The sequence below is a fragment of the Condylura cristata genome, unplaced genomic scaffold (genome assembly GCF_000260355.1).
Source record: "Condylura cristata isolate star-nosed mole 26May11 unplaced genomic scaffold, ConCri1.0 scaffold00008, whole genome shotgun sequence".
In the NCBI taxonomy this organism is placed as follows: Eukaryota; Metazoa; Chordata; class Mammalia; order Eulipotyphla; family Talpidae; genus Condylura; species Condylura cristata.
In genome coordinates, this window is record NW_004567109.1 from 46,460,339 (window position 1) to 46,480,933 (window position 20,595).

Sequence of the window (20,595 nt, forward strand, 5' to 3'; positions counted from 1 at the left end):
AAAATATGTTGATAAGAAAGCTATGGACTTAAAAACTAGGGAATATAAATCAGGTGAGGAAAGGAAACAAGGACAGATTAAAAACAATCATAGAAAAAGCAATGTTTTGTTAAGGGAGTAAAAAACTTTCTTCTAAGTATTTGATAATTCTATGTATTTGATAATTGACAGTTACTAATCTACCCTAATCCACTTTCTTGGGAAGGAAAGCAACAAGCATGCACATAACATTACAATCACATCCCAAATATTAAAGAAAAAATAGATTCATAAATGCCCTCAAGATAACTGAATAATTTTTTTTTTAAAGATTTATTTATTTATACAGAACCGGGGTACAGGCCAGAGATGTGGAGGGTGAGAGGATTCACCAGGAACAGAGTGGGGAGCAGAACAGGCAGATCGATGAAGCACACTGCTGAGGGGAGCAGAGGGAGGGCCAGGAGAGGTCTGCCACGCCATATGGAGCTCCTCCGGGGCAGGCGGGAATCGAACTCACCCGGAAGTGGCTTAAGCTTCCCAGTGCAGTGCTTTAACCCACTGCGCCACCAGGGAGGGCCCGATAACTGAATAATTTAACTGATAATGCAGACATGAGTTCAGTGGCAAAAGGGAACAAAGTGGTAGGAAGAACTGATGGCACTAAGGCATGTCTAAAATACAAATGACTGGGTAAAAATTGCAAGACAATGCAATGTTAAAATGTTTCTCTTAAACGACCAAATCTTAGTCGAGCCTACAGTAGACTCAGTGGATACAGAGTGCATGTTTGCTGATTGTAAAGGATCTACTGCACTGAAACACCAGCTTTAAGAAAAGGTCTACAACTCTGGAGTCCCAAATCACAGTGCCAGTGACAAATAGTTCCCTACACTTAAGAAACTAGTAAATCAAAATAGATGCAATACATCTATAAGCAATCATTCTTTATATGTTTACAAGCATGATTAATAGATCACTGTTTTTTTTTCCACTCTATCTTCAAGGCAACTATAATTAGAACTCTGAATATAGCAGCTAAAAACTACTGTCATCACCAATTACATTGCATATTAGCAGAGGTCCTCTAGAAGCCTGAAAGAGTTCAATAGCTTATTTTAGAGCAAAGAAATGATGATGTTCTTAAGGACATCTCTACTATAGCCATATTTCTCTCAATATTGCCTTTCTCTGCAGAAAAGATATTTCACTTCCATTCCACAAAATACAGGGTCAAGGGACTCTTAAGATAAATGTAAAGTTTCTCAAAGTGACCTGCATTCAAATTCCCAAAAATGCATGATAAAGTAAATTGACTAAAGTAATCTGTGAGCCCAAGAATCTACATTTTAAACAAGGTAAAATTCCTATAAAGTTTATGAACCACTGCTTCAAAGAGTTTCTTTTTTAATTCAAAAATAGTATTTCAAGTCAAATGTCTTATTTCTGCCATCCCAGGAATAAAAAATTAAAGTATCAAGCACCAGAATTCTTGAATTCACCGAAAGCATATAGTATTTATCGAATTTTAAAAGTACTGACAGTTCTTTTCAAATGAAGTTTAAAACACTGATAAAATATCAAGGCAAAATATAAACTATGCAAGATTCTCAAAGCAGTTATTTGCAATTTTAGTCTCTTGTAATAGTTACACATTATAAAGTCAGAATGTTAGGTTCACAATAAATTTCACAACACAAAATGTTGAAAGGATCATTTTTGAATCTTAGTTGGATCAGTTTAACTAAAATGTTAGTTTACGTGAAATAAACAATTTTTCAATACCAGACTGGATAGGACGTGGAAGCCCTATTGGCACTTCTTCTCACAGCTGTAATTAATATTTCATAAGTGCTTATCACACTGACCTTCAAAGGATGATGTCTAACACTTTATATTTGTCTCTACTTTGACAAAAGAAAACCTTCCCCCAAACATGTAATTATATATAATTTTACATATAACAGGTCATATATATTAATTATAATTTGCATGTTAAATAATTAATATGTAATAGCAATTAAATATTAGTTGACTAATAGTTAATACTGTATCACTTTATTATAAAAATGTCGCACTAAATAGAGGAAACTGGAGCCACTGTCCTTACACTTAATTTTTCTCTAAATCTAAAATTATGCTAAAAAACTAAGTAAATTTAATGGTGATGGCACATGGGTGATTTGGTGATGGGAAACACAAGGACGGAAAAATGCACAAAACATGTAAAAATAAACTATTGTTTATTTTTAAAAAATTTAGTCCATTTAAAGAAGTTTTATAGTTGCATCATGGGGTAGTTTAGAAATTATAAATTAGACTAACATAACCTTAAGGATTGTTACATAGACTGAAACAATGATCATTTTTTTAAGCTTTTACAAAGAATGAAGGACAAGAAATATGCTTCACCTGAGAGCTAGGAAATACAGAGTAAGTAGTAAGTAACTCTGCCAAAGTTATCACCTGTGAAATACAACCATGAACTCATCTTTTCTGGTCAAGGTTTTTACAACTTGGTCTAACCACGATTGAGAGGGTTAATACAATCTCTGAAACAATTATCATTACAGAAATTATAAAGTACTGGAGTAATTCTTGGCTTGTAGGTCATTAACAGTAAACAAAGAATTTTGCCATACCTATACCTGCAAAAAAGCCAGGCTAAATTGAATGGGTGATTAGAAAAATAGTTCTGCTATTTCTGCTCCTGGGACTTGACTGCCATTACAACGAACCCTGACATACTCTAGTCATTCATTATTTAATCAATTTATAAACACTGCATCTTCATCCTAAAGTAGTGAAGAGGTAAAGATAACAGAGCACTAGATGTATAACTCATGAGAGTTTTAACAAAAGAACCCAAGAGTCCAGAGTACTCTTGTAACTATAGTTCCAAACTCCATACAATATTCATGCTTACCTAACCTCATATCAAAATAGATCCTCAGGGTCTAGCCACGAGCAAGGACCAGTTATAATCCACCTCTAAGAATAGTGAAACAAACATTAAAAAGCACACTCATTCTTCAGACAAACATTAATGGGGTGACAGGAATCCAGACAACACCACCTAGCAAAGGTAGCAGAGGTATCCAGGAGCCAATGGCCTCCAGCCCCAGTGGCTACCGATTCTCCTTTGTTTAACAAGTGATGATCAGCAGTCCAAACAATTAAAGGAAGACTTCTAACAAAAAACTGACACCACCATCATTACAGTGAATGATCAGGAGTTACTCAAAATCAACAACGCCAAACTATATAAAATCATTGAAGAGGATGGTTATTAACAGAATGATTTCAAAAAATTCTTACTATGATACAAAAAATGAAAAGGGAAAAATCCACAAAATATTCTAGATCATCACCAACAATGGCAACAATTAAATAAATGTTTAGAAGCTACATCAGGGACAATAAATTTGGTGCCTTGCTCCAGGAAACTCACAATCAACAATCACTCCCCTCTGTGCTAAGTGCTATATGCTTGCTGTGTTGACAAAATGAGGATGGTGCTGTTCTCATATTCCTCAGAGCCAAGTTTAGGAGTTACAGCTAATTCAATCAATAGGAGGAGGAAAAGGCTTCAGTTTCATTATTTATGGTTTCCTTTTTGAAACAAATAATATATTTCTCCATGTTACACATACCCACATCAAACTTGATTAAAAACCCTAGGAAACAGTACATATCTTTTAAAAATATTTGCCACTGAGGATATCCTACAAACTGTTTTACAAGTTTAGTTCTAAAAACATTTTTTTTTTAAGATTTAGTTATGCATACAGAAATGGTGTACAGCCATTTCTGTACCCCAGGGGCAGTGAGAGGATTCATCAGAGACACAGTGGGGAGCAGAACAGGCAGATTAACAAAGTACACTGCTGAGGGGAGCAGTGAGCAAGACAGGAGAGGTCTGCCATGCCATGTGGGTCACCTCCAGGACAGGGATCGAACTTGCACTGAAGTGGCCACAGCTTGGCTTGGCTTGGCTTAGCTTAGCTTTGCAGCAGTACAATCCGCTGCATCACCAAGGAGGGCCCTAGTTCTAAAAACATTTTAAGCAATCATGGTTGAGTCCCAGAAAATGCTGATACATGTAAGGTGAAAAAATGCTCTGCTTATTTTTGCTTTTTAATAAAACTTAACTAATCAATAGTACAACCTTATAGTTACATAATAACCATTATGTAATTTTTGTTTTTTGAAGAGCCCATTAAACTGGCTAATATTTCTTTTTAACCATGCAGTAAAAAGAATGATTAAAAAGTAAAAATAATCTTAGTAACATGTAGCTTTCCCAAAGGCTTTTACAAAGCCTATATATATATATATATTTATCAATAGTGAGTTTTTTTATCTTATTAAAAATTTATCTCTTGAATTAAAATACTCATTAATTTGCCACATTTGCTTCCGATCCCTGCCCTTGCAGAAATTATTGCTTTCCCAAAACAGTGGCTTTCTGTTTAAATACCTAGTATTTGCACTTAATATCATTTGGAATTATTGGCTTCACAGCTCCCCAATATAAAGAATATTATCAAGTCTCTAATTTCCCAGATTACTTAAAACACCAGTCCAATTATAAAAGATGACACCAAAGTTATTTTCAGTACTCTTAAGTGAATATTAGCTGAGCCTGTAATTTCCTTAAATATACTGCGAGGATCTTAATGCTTGTTTACTTCCACAGAAAATGTGGTAATAGCTTTGGAAATTCCTGTAATACTAAATAAATGACTGGTCAGTAATTGCCTTTACCTTGTTAAAAACAATGGTTCCCATATTTTTCAGATGTATCACCTCTTGTTAAAAAATAAAAGTTGTACTCTATGCTTCCAATATGCATACTTATATGTATATATAAATATACTGTATTTATTAGTAATTATACATATATGCAAGTAATCCCAGAAATTTTCAAGAATGAGGAAAAATAAATATCAGTAGCATTTTTTCCCTATCTCCCAGTAGATGCTCAAGCATCTCCTGGTAAGCATATACCTCCCTGCCACCACACATGTTTTAAATTCTTTTTTATTGTGCTAAAATTTACATAAAATGTACTATTTTTAACATTTTGAAGTGTATAACCAAATGGCATTTAGCACATTACAATGTTGTGCAACCACCACCACTATCTAGTTTCACATTATCACCCGAGAAGGAAATCTATATCTATCAGTCAGTCCCTCTATTCTGCCTCCCTCAGTCCCTGACAACCATTATTCTGCCTTCTGCCTCTATGAATTTGCTTATTCTGGACATTTCCTGTAACATCCTAAAATGTCATCTGTAATGTCTTATTTCTTTCACTTAGCATAAAGTTTTTAAGACTCATCCACATTGTTACATGTTTCAGTACTCCATTCTTCAGACAGACAGCCCACTAACTGGGAAAACATTTTCTAACACAAAAGTAGTGATAAAGGACTGATCACAAAAATATACGCAGAACTGATGAAACTCAACAAAAATAAACAACCCCATCAAAGAAAGGGCAGAAGAGCTAAAAAGACACTTCTCCAAAGAGGAAATGCAGATGGCCAACAAGCATATGGAACACAGTAAAACAAAACAAAGGGTTAGGAAAACAACAAACCAATAACAAACCCTTGATTGTCTTATAAAATCAAGGCAACCAGAAGATGAAGGTGGCTCCATTGGGAGGGAGCCCAATGGAGCATATAAGAATTACTGAGACTTGGATATGGGCGAAATGCTTATTCCAGGTTTGAGCCTATAACTTCTAAAATAAATACAATGCTATCAGTCAATACAAGAATGAATAAATTATAAAACAATCTGGACAGTAATGCTCATCTGTGCATTCTTCTTGAATGCACAGATGCATTCCTCTGCATCACTAAAGAATCATGACATAGAATTTTGACAAATTTGGTCATTCTGTGTACCAAGTTCAAACAGAATAAAAAGTTATCAATAACAAGACTGAGTTATTTGAGACAGAAGTTATCACTAACAGCACAAGTGACTGATGAAAGTCAACATAAATGAAGAAATGACGAGTCTAAGAAGTTGTATAACTAAGAAAAGAAGCCAAATTATTAGAACATAAAAATCAAAATGACCTGCATGGTGGTGCAAGGGGTGAAGTCTCAGCACTATGAAGGTATTCACAGATACTGCAGCACAAGTTCAACCTCTGGCCAGGAAGCTGACCCACAAGACACAGCAGACCTCTCCTGTCCCACACACTGCTCTCCTCAGCAGGGTATTTCAGTCAATCTGCCTGTTGTGTTCCCCACTCTGTCGCTGGTGAATCCTCTCACTCCCCTGCTTTTCTGGCCTGTACCATTCTTGTATGCATAAATATTTAAAAAAAAAAAAAAAGGTAGAGAAACCTAAAGCATTTAACAGACAAAATAGACCTATTCTGGCAATGGTATCAGAAGAGTACTGCTACATAACCTGTCAACAAAGGAGGTCCTAAATAAAGAAGAAAGGTTACATTATACTTGACTACAAATTACTTGAATTATAGAAGATAACTTTTAGAAACATTTTTCCAAAGGGAAAGACAATGAATTCTCTGAATATTTTCATTAGTCAAAGCTTGTGTAAAAAAACAAAAAAAAAAAAAAACACTATATTAAGGTAGTTTTATCTCTCTTCCCAATCATCTCTAAACAAACCTTTCTAATGAGAATAGACAAACCAAGCATGAGTCTTCCTTAGTAAACCTCTAACATTAATACATCTACCTAACTGAATCTAACTCTACCCTCTCCAAAGTATTTTTTTTTTTGCAAATTACCCAAACCTTCTATTTAAAATCAAGTTAGAGGTGTAGTTTTATTTCCCTAGTTGTACATGGCAGTTTTTTTTCTCAAAGTAACAAATTAGTTTTTAAAACACAAAATCATTTTATTCAGTAATTACTTACCTATAATGTGGTTTTCTGACAGGTAAAACCGGATCATCACTACTATAGTTATACAGCTTAGCATTTTGAAAACTAAGTATCCAAGATCTACTCCATGAGAGTTCTCAACCTAGAAGTCCAGAAGTCCATGGAGTAAGTCCTTAAAGGACGAGGTACCCAAGAGTAATTTAAGTTGTAGAAGATGGAAGTTCTAACATTCTACCACTAATTCATGACATTTAGTAAATAACCTAAGGCCTTAAGAGTTAGGGCACAGGGCATCACCTATGCTGTCTACCTCCACTTTGTTGTAGGTGTCACATGAGAAAATAGATGAAACTGGTTTATAAATTATGAAGTATATTACTACATTACAAATTTAAAATTATTTCACCCCAGCATGCCTCCTCTAGTGCTTTCTATGTAAATTTATCCCTAGTCTTGCGAGTTTTCTAGTCCCTTGAAAGAAACCACTTTGGCAAAATTGAATCTATATAACTGATGTTTTTTTTTCTCTGTGTAGCATTTGAAATTGAAATTATCACAGAATTCATTTCAAGTAGGGTGTAATGTATCTTATTTAGGAAATGTCTTCAGAGAAACAACTTTTAAACTACAATTCTTTTAAATGTTCACTAATATGGCTTGAAAATAAGATCTTCATCTGGACAGTACAGAAACAGTATTCTTAAGAATCAGTAATTATCTTATTCTTACAGTGTCATAAACTTAGAACTTGGTACAAACATTAAAAAAATTACCAATGAGTTAATCTTTTGCAAGACCTCAAGAATCTAGAAAGCCTAAATCTGGCTTTTTACCCTCTATATGTGTTCATGAAAGGTTATAAGATCCAGCAATTAAATTTACCTATGGCCTATCAAACAAATTTATTTAAGTATTCTTACATACTTAAGAATTCAGAGGCACCTGTCTAAATGATATTTTTGTTTCAAAATTTATTTTCCAGTAATACCTTTTAATCAGAAGAAAAACTTGAAAATTAAAACCTAGAACCTTTGACCTATAATATTCCATTTCTGCTCTTTGTAGTGCAGAATTTTAAATCTTGGATATCAGTTTCAGTGCTTCTGACTCAAATCCAGCAAAACATCAATCCACGGTTAAGTACATGATCTCGGTCCATCCAATTATTTAAGCCAAAAAGGAATTCACTAGGTATTATCTACCAATTTAACAGAAATAATCAATCTTGAATACTAGAAGGCATATCTAGTAAAATAACTCAAAGCTGGATTCTTGTCTGAGAAAAAGCACACTATTTCCTTGCTTCTCAGGCATTTCTCTATTTGGGAAACTATATAAAAGTACACTGTGTGGGGAGAAAAGGGATGGCATTTAGATAAGAAAGGGAGTAAGTACCCAGAATATCTGCAAATAAATTTCTCTAGTCTATGTTCTAATTGCCAGGACTCAGCTTTAAGACTCTACATATAAATCTTTTTGGATTTTTACAAGTGATGATCCTACTTGTGATATCCTTATAAACAAGATGGATAATTATAAGTAAAATCCTAGAAGACTGCTGATTAAATAGTATGTTATTTTAGAAAAGGTCACAAGTGAAATAAGTAAGAGCTACATTCGCCTAGCTCCAGGTAAAGAACTATACTATCCTCAGTGTTTTCTATAAATTGGCTGTTTATAAAATGGCTGTCAAGAAGTACTCATTCTGTACTGGTATAAATACTCAGGTAGGCTAGGCAATGCCCAATTCCCATTTCAAAAGGTTATTATTCTATCTGGAAAACTTTTCCTGTATAAGAAGAGAGCATATTTCACTGGGTATGTGTGTACATACATGTAAACAAGCGGGTAATAATCCATGTATCCCAAGTGCCTTTTAACGGTATTTTCAAACTGCCAAAAATTTACTTCAGACTTAAAAATAGGTTATTTTTAATGACAATTATTTGGGTAAAAGAGCCAAAATTGGGCCCTCCCTGGTGGCACAAGGGGTTAAAGCACAGCACTGTGAAGCTATCCACAGCCAATGTAGCAGGAGTCCCATCCCTGCCTAGGGAGGTGACCCACATGGCACAGACAGACCACTCATGCTTCACCTGCTGCTCCCCTCAGCAGTGCACTTCAATGTACCTGTTCTGTTCCCCACTCTATCTTTGTGTGAATCCTCTCACCCAACGCACCTCTGGCCTGTGTCCCAGTTGTTGTATGCATTAAATACATTCTTTTAAAAAAAAAAAAAGTCAAAATTATATCCAAACAACCCTTAACTCTAAAGAAAAAGCATAGGATAGGAACTTTATTGGAAGAGATTACATCCAACATAAACAACACTCCTGAGTTTCCTTAAATCATCTCTAACCAAAATGCTAATAGGCATGTTGCTCTCTTTTCATCCCACTTTTCTCTACTTCTTTCCTTTGAAGAACAAAAAAGCTAAAAGTCTCGAAAGGTTCTATCTTCAAAAGATTTAGAGTAAGGCAAAAAGGTATAAAGGCGTGATTTTTTTTCATCCAAAGTCACCAAATGAGGCATTAATTGGTAACACTGTCTTATTAAGTCAACCACCAAATTCCAAAGGATTCTGTATACCCCAACTAACACAAGAAATTATACTGCTCCCATTCCCAAAGGCTATGGATAGTGGAATATTATTCTTTAAATGTTAGAAAGATTACTATCTTTATAGGTACATCACCCTATAAAATTCTTACTAAAACTATTGGAACAAATTAATAGGACAAGACTTGCCATCATCAGTAACCAGCTAAACCTTAAAAGAGCATCTCTTTTTGCCAAGGAAACAATAAAAGAGAGGCAAATAATAAAATAAATTGGATATAATTTAGCCCAAATGCACATTTCTTGAGTTCCTGTTATATCCCCAAGACATAATGCTCTGCTTCTGTGATTTGCAGATAAACAACTCTACATTCAAAAACTGATACATTAACAGTAGGAACTCAACTTATCTCAAATTTTAAAAATATTACTTATGAAACATTTTTTACATCCAACTGGACTTCAAATATTTCAAATAACAGAAAATGCTAACAATGATATAAAATAAATAAGCAAAGTAAGTCAGTGAAATGACCTCTAGTAAATCCAATATTAAAATACTATTTATAAAGAAAAGAAATGAAAATATTCAGAAAAGTGACCTATGCTATCATTTACAAACCCAAACCATCAATAACAACATGGCTAAAAATGTCCCATCACCAAGAGTTGATACTTTGATCTGAATCATATCAGCGTCTGGAAACTTTCACCAAACAAGCATTACAAATGTCCTTCAAATCCAGTTAGATGAAGCCAATATAACCTGAATTTGTTGGTAATTCAAAAGTCTACTGCATAGAAATTAAGAAGTTTTAATGTAGGTATGTCTTTATTTCAATACTGTTGATATGTATATATTACTGCTAGCACTGTTAACAGTTCCTTTTAGGATTATTTAGACACAGTTTCAATTTACTTGTAAATACTACCCAGAGTATTTTTTTTTTAAATCTAAGCAAAACTGTAAATTTCAACACTAAAATGCCTTTATCACAACGGTTAAGAACTGAAAAAACTTTAAGATACAATCTCCCCTTATAATTTATAATCAGGAAAAAACTTTCTAATGTTTTGTGTAAACTATAGGAGACTAAATTTTTTTTTTAAGATTTATTTATTCATACAGAACTGGGGTACAAGCCAGAGGCACAGGGGTGGTGAGAGGCTTCACCAGAGACAGAGTGGAGAGCAGAACAGGCAGATCACTGAAATACACTGCTGAGGGTAACAGTGGGTGGATAAGGAGAGGTCTGCCTCACTATGTGGATCACCTGGGGACCGGGGATCGAATCCACACTGAAGCAGCTGCAGCAGCTTGCAGTGCTGCATCCTAACCCCTTGAGCCACCAGAGAGGGCCAGGAGGCCAGGAGACTAATTCTTGTTAATCTGCGAACTAAAATGTATAGCTAGCTACCACCGTATTAACAGCAACAGTTTCATTAAATCAAGATTTTTCTAACCAAAAAAGAAAAAAAGGTTTAACTGAAAATTAGATATAGGCGAGCTAAAAGTAAATCTTTTACCTTATCTGGATGACTGCTAAGCAATCATTAATTGTTCAACACTATCTGGAAGGCACAGACACTTGAAAAAACTCTAGGATTATAAATCAAAATACACTGTGATAACTAAGGATGTTTATATTCAATAAATTACCTCAGTAGTAAAGCTTAAGAAACAAAAACCCAATCAACCATGTTTCCATATGGTCTTCTCTAACTGAAATGCATGAAATAGCAAAACTTGAAAACTTCTGTCACTAAAGAAGGTAATAAAGTTGAGTTTTAGTACCCTTTTTTTGCATAATTTTTTTAAGAATTGAGAAAATCACTATCAAACCTAAAATTTCCACTAAAGCATTAATTTTAGCTGTAATAAAAGTGAATATTTATGGATACTGAATACTTGTGGACTAATAAACAAAGCAGAATTCATGGTTACCATATTACACATACTCTTTGTTGTGTTTCAGTGCCACATGATCTGATTCAAAGTAATAAACATCAGGATCATCATCTTCCTCTTCTGCAATGTGCGGATTGGCACTCTCTTTGGCAGATGGTAAATGTCCAATATTGAGTCTTGTCTCTGAGGGTGGCTTACTTAGTCCTTCATTGCCGTAATTTTCAGAGTCACAACATATCCCTTTTCCATTCTGAGAAATTTCCTCAGGATTTGTGGGGGACTCGTTTATATTATTAATAACAGTTGCATTTGTTTCATTGGGGCTAAGATTATTCTCCTCAAATTGTCCATTTTCTCTGCAAGGAGAACTGTTTTTACTGGGACTACTTCTGGTAAGGGCCGCCCTTCGTGGTGAAGTTCTCAAAGTGTATCGATGTTCTTGAGGTTCTGATAAAGACATGATTTGAGTCGAAACACAGTCTACAACAGAAGATGGTTCTGTATCTCTGGAGATTGGCAGACTCTCAATACTGGTGTCCAGGACGTTACTGGTGCTTTCATTATACTGTTCTTTTGAGGCACTGCTATCTCCCACCACATCTACTTCCTCCTCAGAATCCCTTACAGATGACTGAATTTCAGAAAAGGGACCTGTAGCTGGCTCAGTAGTCAGCTGATTAGCATGTTCCACAGGTAGGCAGGCAGTTACTACTTTGTGGTCCTCCAACTTGACCTGCACTTCTGAATTTGTGCAAGGCACGTTATGGTCTACACAACTGTCTTCCTTCCTATTATCAAGGAACATTGACGTGTGAGTATCCGAATCCCCATTTTCAGCCACTGATTTCTCCGGTAACACATAGGAACCAGTGCTATTTTGTTTAGTGTTCCCATCAGGCTGACAGTCATCACAGTTTATAACCGTTGAATCACTATCATCAACACCATTGACAGTCAAGTAGCCTGTGATTTCTTCAACTACTGCAGAATTAAGTGACCCTTCCTCACTGACATTCACCTTTTTAACTTCCCTTTTCTCACAATCATCCAGTATAAGACATCGACAAGCTCGTTTAGTCCCTTGAAAATCTGCATCATTGTCCACTACTGTACTCCTTTGTTCTACTGACTCCTTGTCTGATTTTACAGGTGAATCTTCTTCTGAACTGTTTGGTGCTTCAGATCTAAGGCAACGTTTAATTCTTTTCAGAACTGGTGAAACAGGTTCTGTTTGCCTTCTCTCACAATTTTCTACCGCTTGCCTTTCTATGTTATCTTTTTCTGAAGAAGAAAGTCCTCTTTTCCTAGGGCTTACCCATGATTCTCGAGTACTCTGCTGTTTTAAATCAGCAGTTCTTCCATTACTTCCTTTCTGAATTTGCACAGGGTCTGGTCTCTTCTTTGGTGATCTTGATCGTACTTGAGAATGAGAAGATACTTCTTCAGGATGAGCAATACTACGATTCCTTAAAGTTCTACCACAAAAAGATTCATCCAAGCCGTTTAACCCCACTGTTGATCTTGTAACACGAGTAGATCGGGAAGCAGCCATACTATGGCAAGTCCCTACAATACGGTCATCATGATCCACTCATGGGGAAACCTTCAAAAATGTAAACAAAATATGAGAAAAGGTAATAGTTAATACACCTAAAACAAAAGAAAGCTCTAATTTTAATCCTATACAGTCAATATTAATTATGTGATAGAACTTTTTAAACATTTCCAAAAAATGGAATAATGGCTAACAATTACATTATATTTCATGTTCCAGGAATTGTCCTACATGCTTTACATACACTAATTCACTTAAGCCTCAAAATTAGGATAGCTGTTACTATCATCTCCACAAATGAGGAGACTAAAGTACCTAATCTATCTGTTCACAGCAGTTCAGCTATCTTAGTAAGCAGCAGGGATGGGCTCCAAAGATTATGCTCTTAACCTTCCTCAATGTGTGTCTGCCTCTTAGGCACAAAGAACCCAAAAAGACCTCTCAAAAATAGGATACCATCAGTTACTGAAAAGTAATCTTAAATTTATATTGCAACCGACACAAAAACTATCCCAAACATTTCTGGGAGGTAGAGAAAGACTCTGCTTTTTAGTTCACGCTCATTTAATGAGTTTCATGTCACATCTTTTGATAACAAATTACAGAGCATTCAAAACTTTCTGGCTACAGAACTTTTTTAATTAAGCAGATGGATAGAAATCACAGTACTAGTTTGTACTGCCTAAAAGCAAAAGCACACAGACAAGCCTCCCCAGTTTCTTGAAAAGCCATAAATTGGCAAGTGAAAGAAAGTATTCTAAAGAGGACAGAAATAAAAGGGTAAGAAGTCCCTAAAACAAGTATTACATTTAGAAATCCAAACGTACACACATTTAACTCCATCATTTCCTTCTGTGAACTCATACATGTATGTGTATGCCACAGTTTTGATGTGTGTTGCAAGATGCACAGGTTTGCCTACTATGGATGTTTGCTGTTCCTAACACAAAAATTTGAGGGAAATTGGAAAATGTCGTTTGACCCACCTGGGTAAACTAAGTGGATTAGTGATATTTTCAAAGGCTCTCCCAATCAAGCAGAATAAAGAAGCCATTAACATTTTAAGTCTTAATTCAGATGCTCCTCTTCTGCTTAGCTTCCTCAAGGTATTTTGCCACTTTACTGCCTAACTTCAAAAGGGCAGGATGAATATAGAGACCAATAAGGGCTGAAAGAGTTTCACAAACCCCCCCTCTTCCCTTTTGTCATCCTTCCCAGAACCTCACGCTCCTAAAATCCTCTAAACGTCAGTCTATACCCACCTCCCAGCAAATCAAATACAAAGTCTCCTTCACCTCTAGTAGAACTAATAATGGAAAAGGTATAAAAAAATTACAGAAAAAAGAGCAATAGTTTAAAAAAAGGAAAACTTGTCTTCTGTTTCTGCCTGTTAACAAATTAAGAAAGTATTCTGTAATATGTAAATAGGTTGAATTTAGTTTTGTTTTTTTTTTCCTTCTTCAGAGTATGGTATAGTTTTATATAGTTAACTAACAACTTAGAAAAATCTTACAAGACTCACAGGCCTGGGATTAAAACATGATGAATTTATTCTCAAAAACTTGTACAGCAATCACATAAACAAAAGTATAAGACACCAATCAGAACCTAGAAATAGGTTTTCTCACAGAACACTTTTATTTTGGGGGGATTTGTTAGAGGAAACTGACATGCAATTCTTTTGCTAAAATCTTTCAAGGTTATAGTCACAAATAATATACAATGGATATCTCAAATATTTCTTCTTTTAAATACAAAAAAAGTCAAGTTAAATTTCAAATGTTTTAAAGAAGCACAAAATACTTTTAAGATCAAATTATTTGTTCCACGTACTCAAATCTGAACTCTCAAATTTGAAGATTACAGGTTTTAATATTAAAACTCCTACACAAATATACAAAGAAAAGAATTTTATAAACTTTACTTAAGAAATCTATAAAAATTTGGTTTTATTTATAATTAATGGTTCAAAATATTGCAGCAGCAATATTCTATAACTATAAAAAATATATTAACTGTATTTTTTAATATATATTGCCAATAAAGGACATTTAAACCTCAACTGACTCAAGTAAAAGGTGTTTCTAACCCTTCTTTCACACTTTTGAATAAGAACAAAATTTCTGTCTCAGTAGTATTAATGAATTGAGACTATTTATAGTAGTTACTTTACTTAAACACAGAGCATTATAAAATACCACCTATAAGTACATTTTATTACTTTACCATTCAGAACACTGATTAATATCAAAAAGCAAACCTTTTTGTTTCTTTTGCTCCCTAGAAATGTGTTTATTACAGTCAACAAACAAGTACAACAAAGCTCACATTTTAGATTTCTCAAATCCTGTGCTACTGGGCCATTTTTTTTTTTTTTTTAAGAAAAATTTTTATAACAAGGACCCTTTCGGTTCCTTAAATTCTTGCAATTCAAAAGCATAACATGAGAATAAGCCCTAGACATATTTACTGAAAAGCATGGAAGAAATGAACAATTATCAGGTTATTCCCAGTCCCCAGTTAATCAACCTGTTGATATAGATGCCTAGTAGGATACAAGAAATAATGTCTTACCAGTGCATCCAACTGGTAAATAGTAAGTCACCAAGTTTTAAACTAAATTAAACCTAAATATATCCTTTAAATATAACATAATCCTATTAATAACAGATTAATGAATGTCATGATTTCTTTGGCTCAGGAAGCAAACAAAGTACTATTAATTCCTTGCCTGAAAGTAACACATTACATGCACCTGAAGTATTAAATTGTTTTAAAATGCTGAAGATTAGAATTAAATGAAACTTTAACATTCTTTCCTCTGATTAATTCTCTCTTTTCTAAACATTTTCTTAGTATATTTTCTATTTTGGATAGGCATATATAAAGGTACATACTTTCTGTGATTATGTTATAAATTCAGTATAAATTCAATTAACTAAAAGGGATTTAAAATGTATTAATTATCTCAACCAAGACAGTTTGTCATGCTTAGCATTATAGCATTAAAATGGTTGTTTTCCTCTTTTTAGCTATCCAGTACAGAATTTCTACAAAAACTGAATAAAGAGGTTTGGAACACAAAGTTATATCCCTGCCAAAAATGAAGTTGTTAAGGGAATAAAAAGGAACACATTTACAAACTAAGTATTGCAGAAAATACCCTTGGCCAGTTAATAAGTGGCACATGTTGCAAACCTCAGCCAGTACCCAATTATAAATGGAAATTCAACCACTTTATTTTTAGAGTTAAGGGAAACTATAAGTATTATTTGACATATTCACATGGTCAAAACCCAACCTAGCAATTAGAATGAAGTTTTTCTTATGTTACCCATTAACTAATAAAAATGGTACTTTCTAGAATAAAAACAGACTACCTTCTTCTCTTCCTTACCCTACTAAGTTTCTCTCCCATTGGTGGGTATATCTAAGGACAGGCAACCAAACTTCATCTATGTATTCATAACTAAGTCACAAATCCTACCTGTAATACTACTTATCTCACTCATTTCTTTTTTGCTTTGAATGAATGACCTTCCAAAGCTGAATCTACTACTAGCTCCTATTCTGAAACATGTCAACTATAAAGGTAGATTGTAAATTTCCAGTACCTGTGGTCACATCTACAGAATCATTAGTAATAATTAAAAGGGAAACTAAACATTAAAACGGTTTGCCTAATGAAACACTATTCCAGCTATCATACTTAATAGAGAACTCTGGGAAGATACTATATAGACACTGCCTGTAACCTTTTGTTTCTACTATAATTATCAAAGTAGTATATTTTTAGAATGAGGGACTAGCAATTCTCCATCAACAATGTTCCAGCTAATAGCTATTATCATAATATTTAGTTTTATTAAGTGAATAATTTTTAGGAAACCAATCATAATACCATGTAGACATGCCAAAGTGGAAGGCAAACAGATCAAGAGCAACTGGGAAGTATTACCAATGATTCCTTGAACAATTTTATAATGGTTCAGACTACGCTTGTCATGTAATTCTTTTAAGACAAAATTTCTTCAGGTGAGTCATTTACCACTATATTAATACAGTTAAAAGTATCTATAAGATTAAAAGTAAAAGTGTGAAACATAGGGATAAGCCTTGCAATTCAACTGAAGATTCTTATTACTCACGTTTGAAGCCTGAGGACTCTATTATATATACTGTCTTATGTACTTTCTTCCCCATTTAGAAACACAGATATGAAAGAGTACACATGCTAAAGGAATACACACTTAAAAAAAAAGGCAGGGGAGGAGAAACAGAAGTCAAGATATTCCAGAATGCCTCTGAATCAAAAAAAAAATCTAAGATACCAAAGATATGTCCAATGCCCTAGAGATTCCAATATATGTACTTAGTCACTTCCTTTATATCCCAGTTAGAAAAAGTATGGGAAAATATTTCATCCCTAGTCCATTCTCTCTACAGCTCCATGATACTCATGAAAAGCCCGCCACCAGACTACACAATTTTCCATGCAGAAAACACAGGAGAGAAAAATAACAAGTCCCTCCCCCTCAAAAGCAGAAGAAAAAGTCAAACTACAATTGTCTTCACTACTGCAAAACTAAATAACTTACCTGTACAACCAAAGATCTATCATTGTGGAAATATTATCTCTTTTCCTTAAATCCTGAAGGACTGGAGCTATGATCTAGAATAGACTTAAGCATCAGGGTTTCAGACTCTCAGCTTCAGCCATGAAGAATACTAGAACCTCCTAAATTCCTTTCTTTAAAAAAAAAAAAAATTAAAGAAGCCAATTAACTTATGCTAACAGATTTAGCCCTTCTATACAAGAGGAAAAAGCAGATAATAGGTTATCTGTTTATAACATCTGTAGTAATTTTCTATTGACTGTATCATTAGATGATAAAAAACTGAAGAATTTTTAGAAATCAATAAAAACAAGGATTTTTGTTTAAAAAAAAAAAACCTGCTCAAGATACTCTAAATTCTTACAACTCAGTATTAGTTTGAATTAAACTGTAACCCTAATATTTCTCTAGAAGTTTAATGCAATATTTTATCTACAGTGAACCAAAGACTGCCTTTGATAAAATTTCTTATACAGAATTTATAATCTCTCAGTCTAGAAGTCTTCCCTGATTTTGAACATCAAGTATACAAAACTGGATGCTGAACAAAAGTATGTAGGTATGTACACCAAAGAATCAACCAAGTCTTCTATATCTTGAAGGTTACTGAAATGGTACAAAATTTTATTGTAAAAGGGTATTTCCATTATTTTTGGCATTTAGATTTTCAACAAAGACAAAAACAGAAAGGATTTTTTGGCTTTAGTACCACTTGGCCAGATAGTTTCATGAATTTAAACATTAAACAAGATATTCTAAAAATGTGACTATTTTGATGAAGTATTGCAATTTCAAATTGATATCCAATCTCAAACTTCTTTAACTCATAAAATGCACAGTACATGTCCCTTTTTGTTTTAAAATCATTTAAAGTCATAGTATATTTCCTAGTAAAAATAGGTAACAGTTAAAGTCAACTAGTAGTGAACAGCATTAACACCTATCTATTATCTATAAGTTCAACCTCTCTCAAATTGCCTAAATTCTTGAAATGCGTAAGGCAGCAAACTGTCTAAATTAAATCATTTAACAGTACATTTATACATGCTCCAAATTAACATGGGAGTGCAGCATGAAACATATACTTATAAAAATTTAACCTTGACTTGAAAATTCACTCTTCTTATAAAACAATGACTCCAAGTGCCAACTTCTTTGGACCCAACCCTAAAAGCCTTTTACTAGTTGGCAAAATATTACATCCATACTGTTTGGTGGTGATGGTAAAAGAAAAAGGCTCTCCACAATTTAAGATGCATCTCTGAGTATAGATGGACATAATGATTCTAACTGCTCAAATCAAATTCCAGTCAGTCATGTTACTACCCTATCTGGATTGGCTCACTATATGAACATAAGTTAATTGTGACTTTTGCCAGGCAAAGATATCTGCAACTGCTATTTTCACAAAAGAACTGATACTTACAGCATAGTTCTACCAGTACATTAAGATAAATAGGATCATGCAGATGTTTCTTACAAGCCTGATACACTCAAAAAGAAACTTTATTCAATTATTTCTACTAACTAGAGTCCATTTGGCCTTAATTAAGATTACATTTTTTCTTACCTTTTGAAAAGTGTTTCGCCTAGTATTTTGACTCCCAAGCGTCTGTATTTATTTGTCACCACTGTTAATATCCATGTTATATTGAGACTTCAGGTATTAATTATTTATATGGTTGTACTAGCACAACTTGATATCTGTGAAGGGAAACCACAATATCGTCACTATGGATGTGTTACTGTTTACAGAGTTGTGGATAAAACTGACAATACCACTAAACTACACAGAACTCCACTTCCTAATTAATTTCACAAATAATTTTTTTAGCTACAAACATGTTATTCCTCAAAAGACTGAGATGATATACTAGCACTCTTAGAAAATCCTCCAAGTACTCACATATTTCAAACTTTAATTCTAAATTAAATTCTTACAAGTTTCAAAGCTCCTTAGAAGCCTTTTCTGGCTACCAATATACATATATATCTTATTTACCAGTCAGACATTAATGGAACAGTACTTTTTTGTGTATTTTATCACATTAGGGAATAAATCTACAGTATCTAAGAATGCAGTAAAAAAAGTCATGACTTTTCTCTTATATGAGACTTTAAAATACCTGATGCCTTTTAAAGTAATAGTTTTGACTTGGTTATATTATCCATTTAAGAATAATTTGTCAAAGTTATTTTCAAAGTAAGCAGAAAGAAAATAAATGTGACAAAGAAATAAATCAAGATGCAGCTATATAAACATTTCTTAAAAGCTTTTTTAAAATGTGGATTATGTCCATGAAGTAATTACTGATTATCAAACTTCAGTATGCCTATTCCTAGACTCAATCACCCCAGAAATCCAGATTCAGCAGTTCTGGGATACACAAATAAATCTTCATTTCTAATTAAGTATTTCAGGTTATTCCCTCAGGGGGAGAGGGAAGGAGAGTGTCTCAAGAGTGAGTATCATACTTTGAAAAAAACCTACATCAGTTTCTTCAAAATTTTAATATACACAAACATTACCCTAAGTTCTTGTTTAAAATGCAAGTTTCTAAACTTTATCCTTTGAAAGATTAAATAAACTTGAGACAGAGCATAGAATCTTCATTTTACTGTTTCCAGGTAATTCCAATGCAAATATTCATGACCCAGCCTATAAGACACTCCACACGACATTCCTTCTACATTTTTCTCTAGCTGTTTCCCACCTCACTAGGATATCATTCACCACTAATCAGATTTCTTCATTATCTCTCACTTTGAATTGACCCATGTGCCTTGCAAATGATCCCTCTAGTTTAAGTTTTTATCCATTACAAATGCACTATAAGACTGATCACTCTACAGAGTGGATCTAATATGTACACTCTGTCACTCTTCCATCTAAAACCTTTTCAAGGGACTTCTGCCCTGGCCAAGATAGAGTAACTCAGCTAAGACTCATGCTCCCCAGCCAAAACTAAAAATCACGACCAAAAGTATTAAAATGTTTTTCATAAAACCACAATGAGATACCACCTCACCCCAGTGAGAATGGCACATCTCCAAACAACTAGCAACAACAAATGTTGGCGAGGATGTGGAGAAAAAG

At 34.0% G+C, this 20,595-nt stretch overlaps 1 protein-coding gene across 2 annotated transcripts in view; it reads right to left on the minus strand.

The window, feature by feature from the left end:
* Positions 1-20,595, minus strand: part of ZZZ3 (zinc finger, ZZ-type containing 3) — a 68,895-nt gene that overhangs the window by 26,862 nt on the left and 21,438 nt on the right. For both annotated transcript variants that reach the window (XM_012722583.1, XM_012722584.1), the window contains exons 2-4: positions 19,069-19,202; positions 17,481-17,632; positions 11,378-12,930 (exon numbers count right to left, since the gene is read on the minus strand). In XM_012722583.1, coding sequence (XP_012578037.1) covers positions 11,378-12,879 — 1,502 coding nt within the window. In that variant the 5' untranslated portion in view covers positions 12,880-12,930; positions 17,481-17,632; positions 19,069-19,202. The remainder of the gene's footprint in view (positions 1-11,377; positions 12,931-17,480; positions 17,633-19,068; positions 19,203-20,595) is intronic.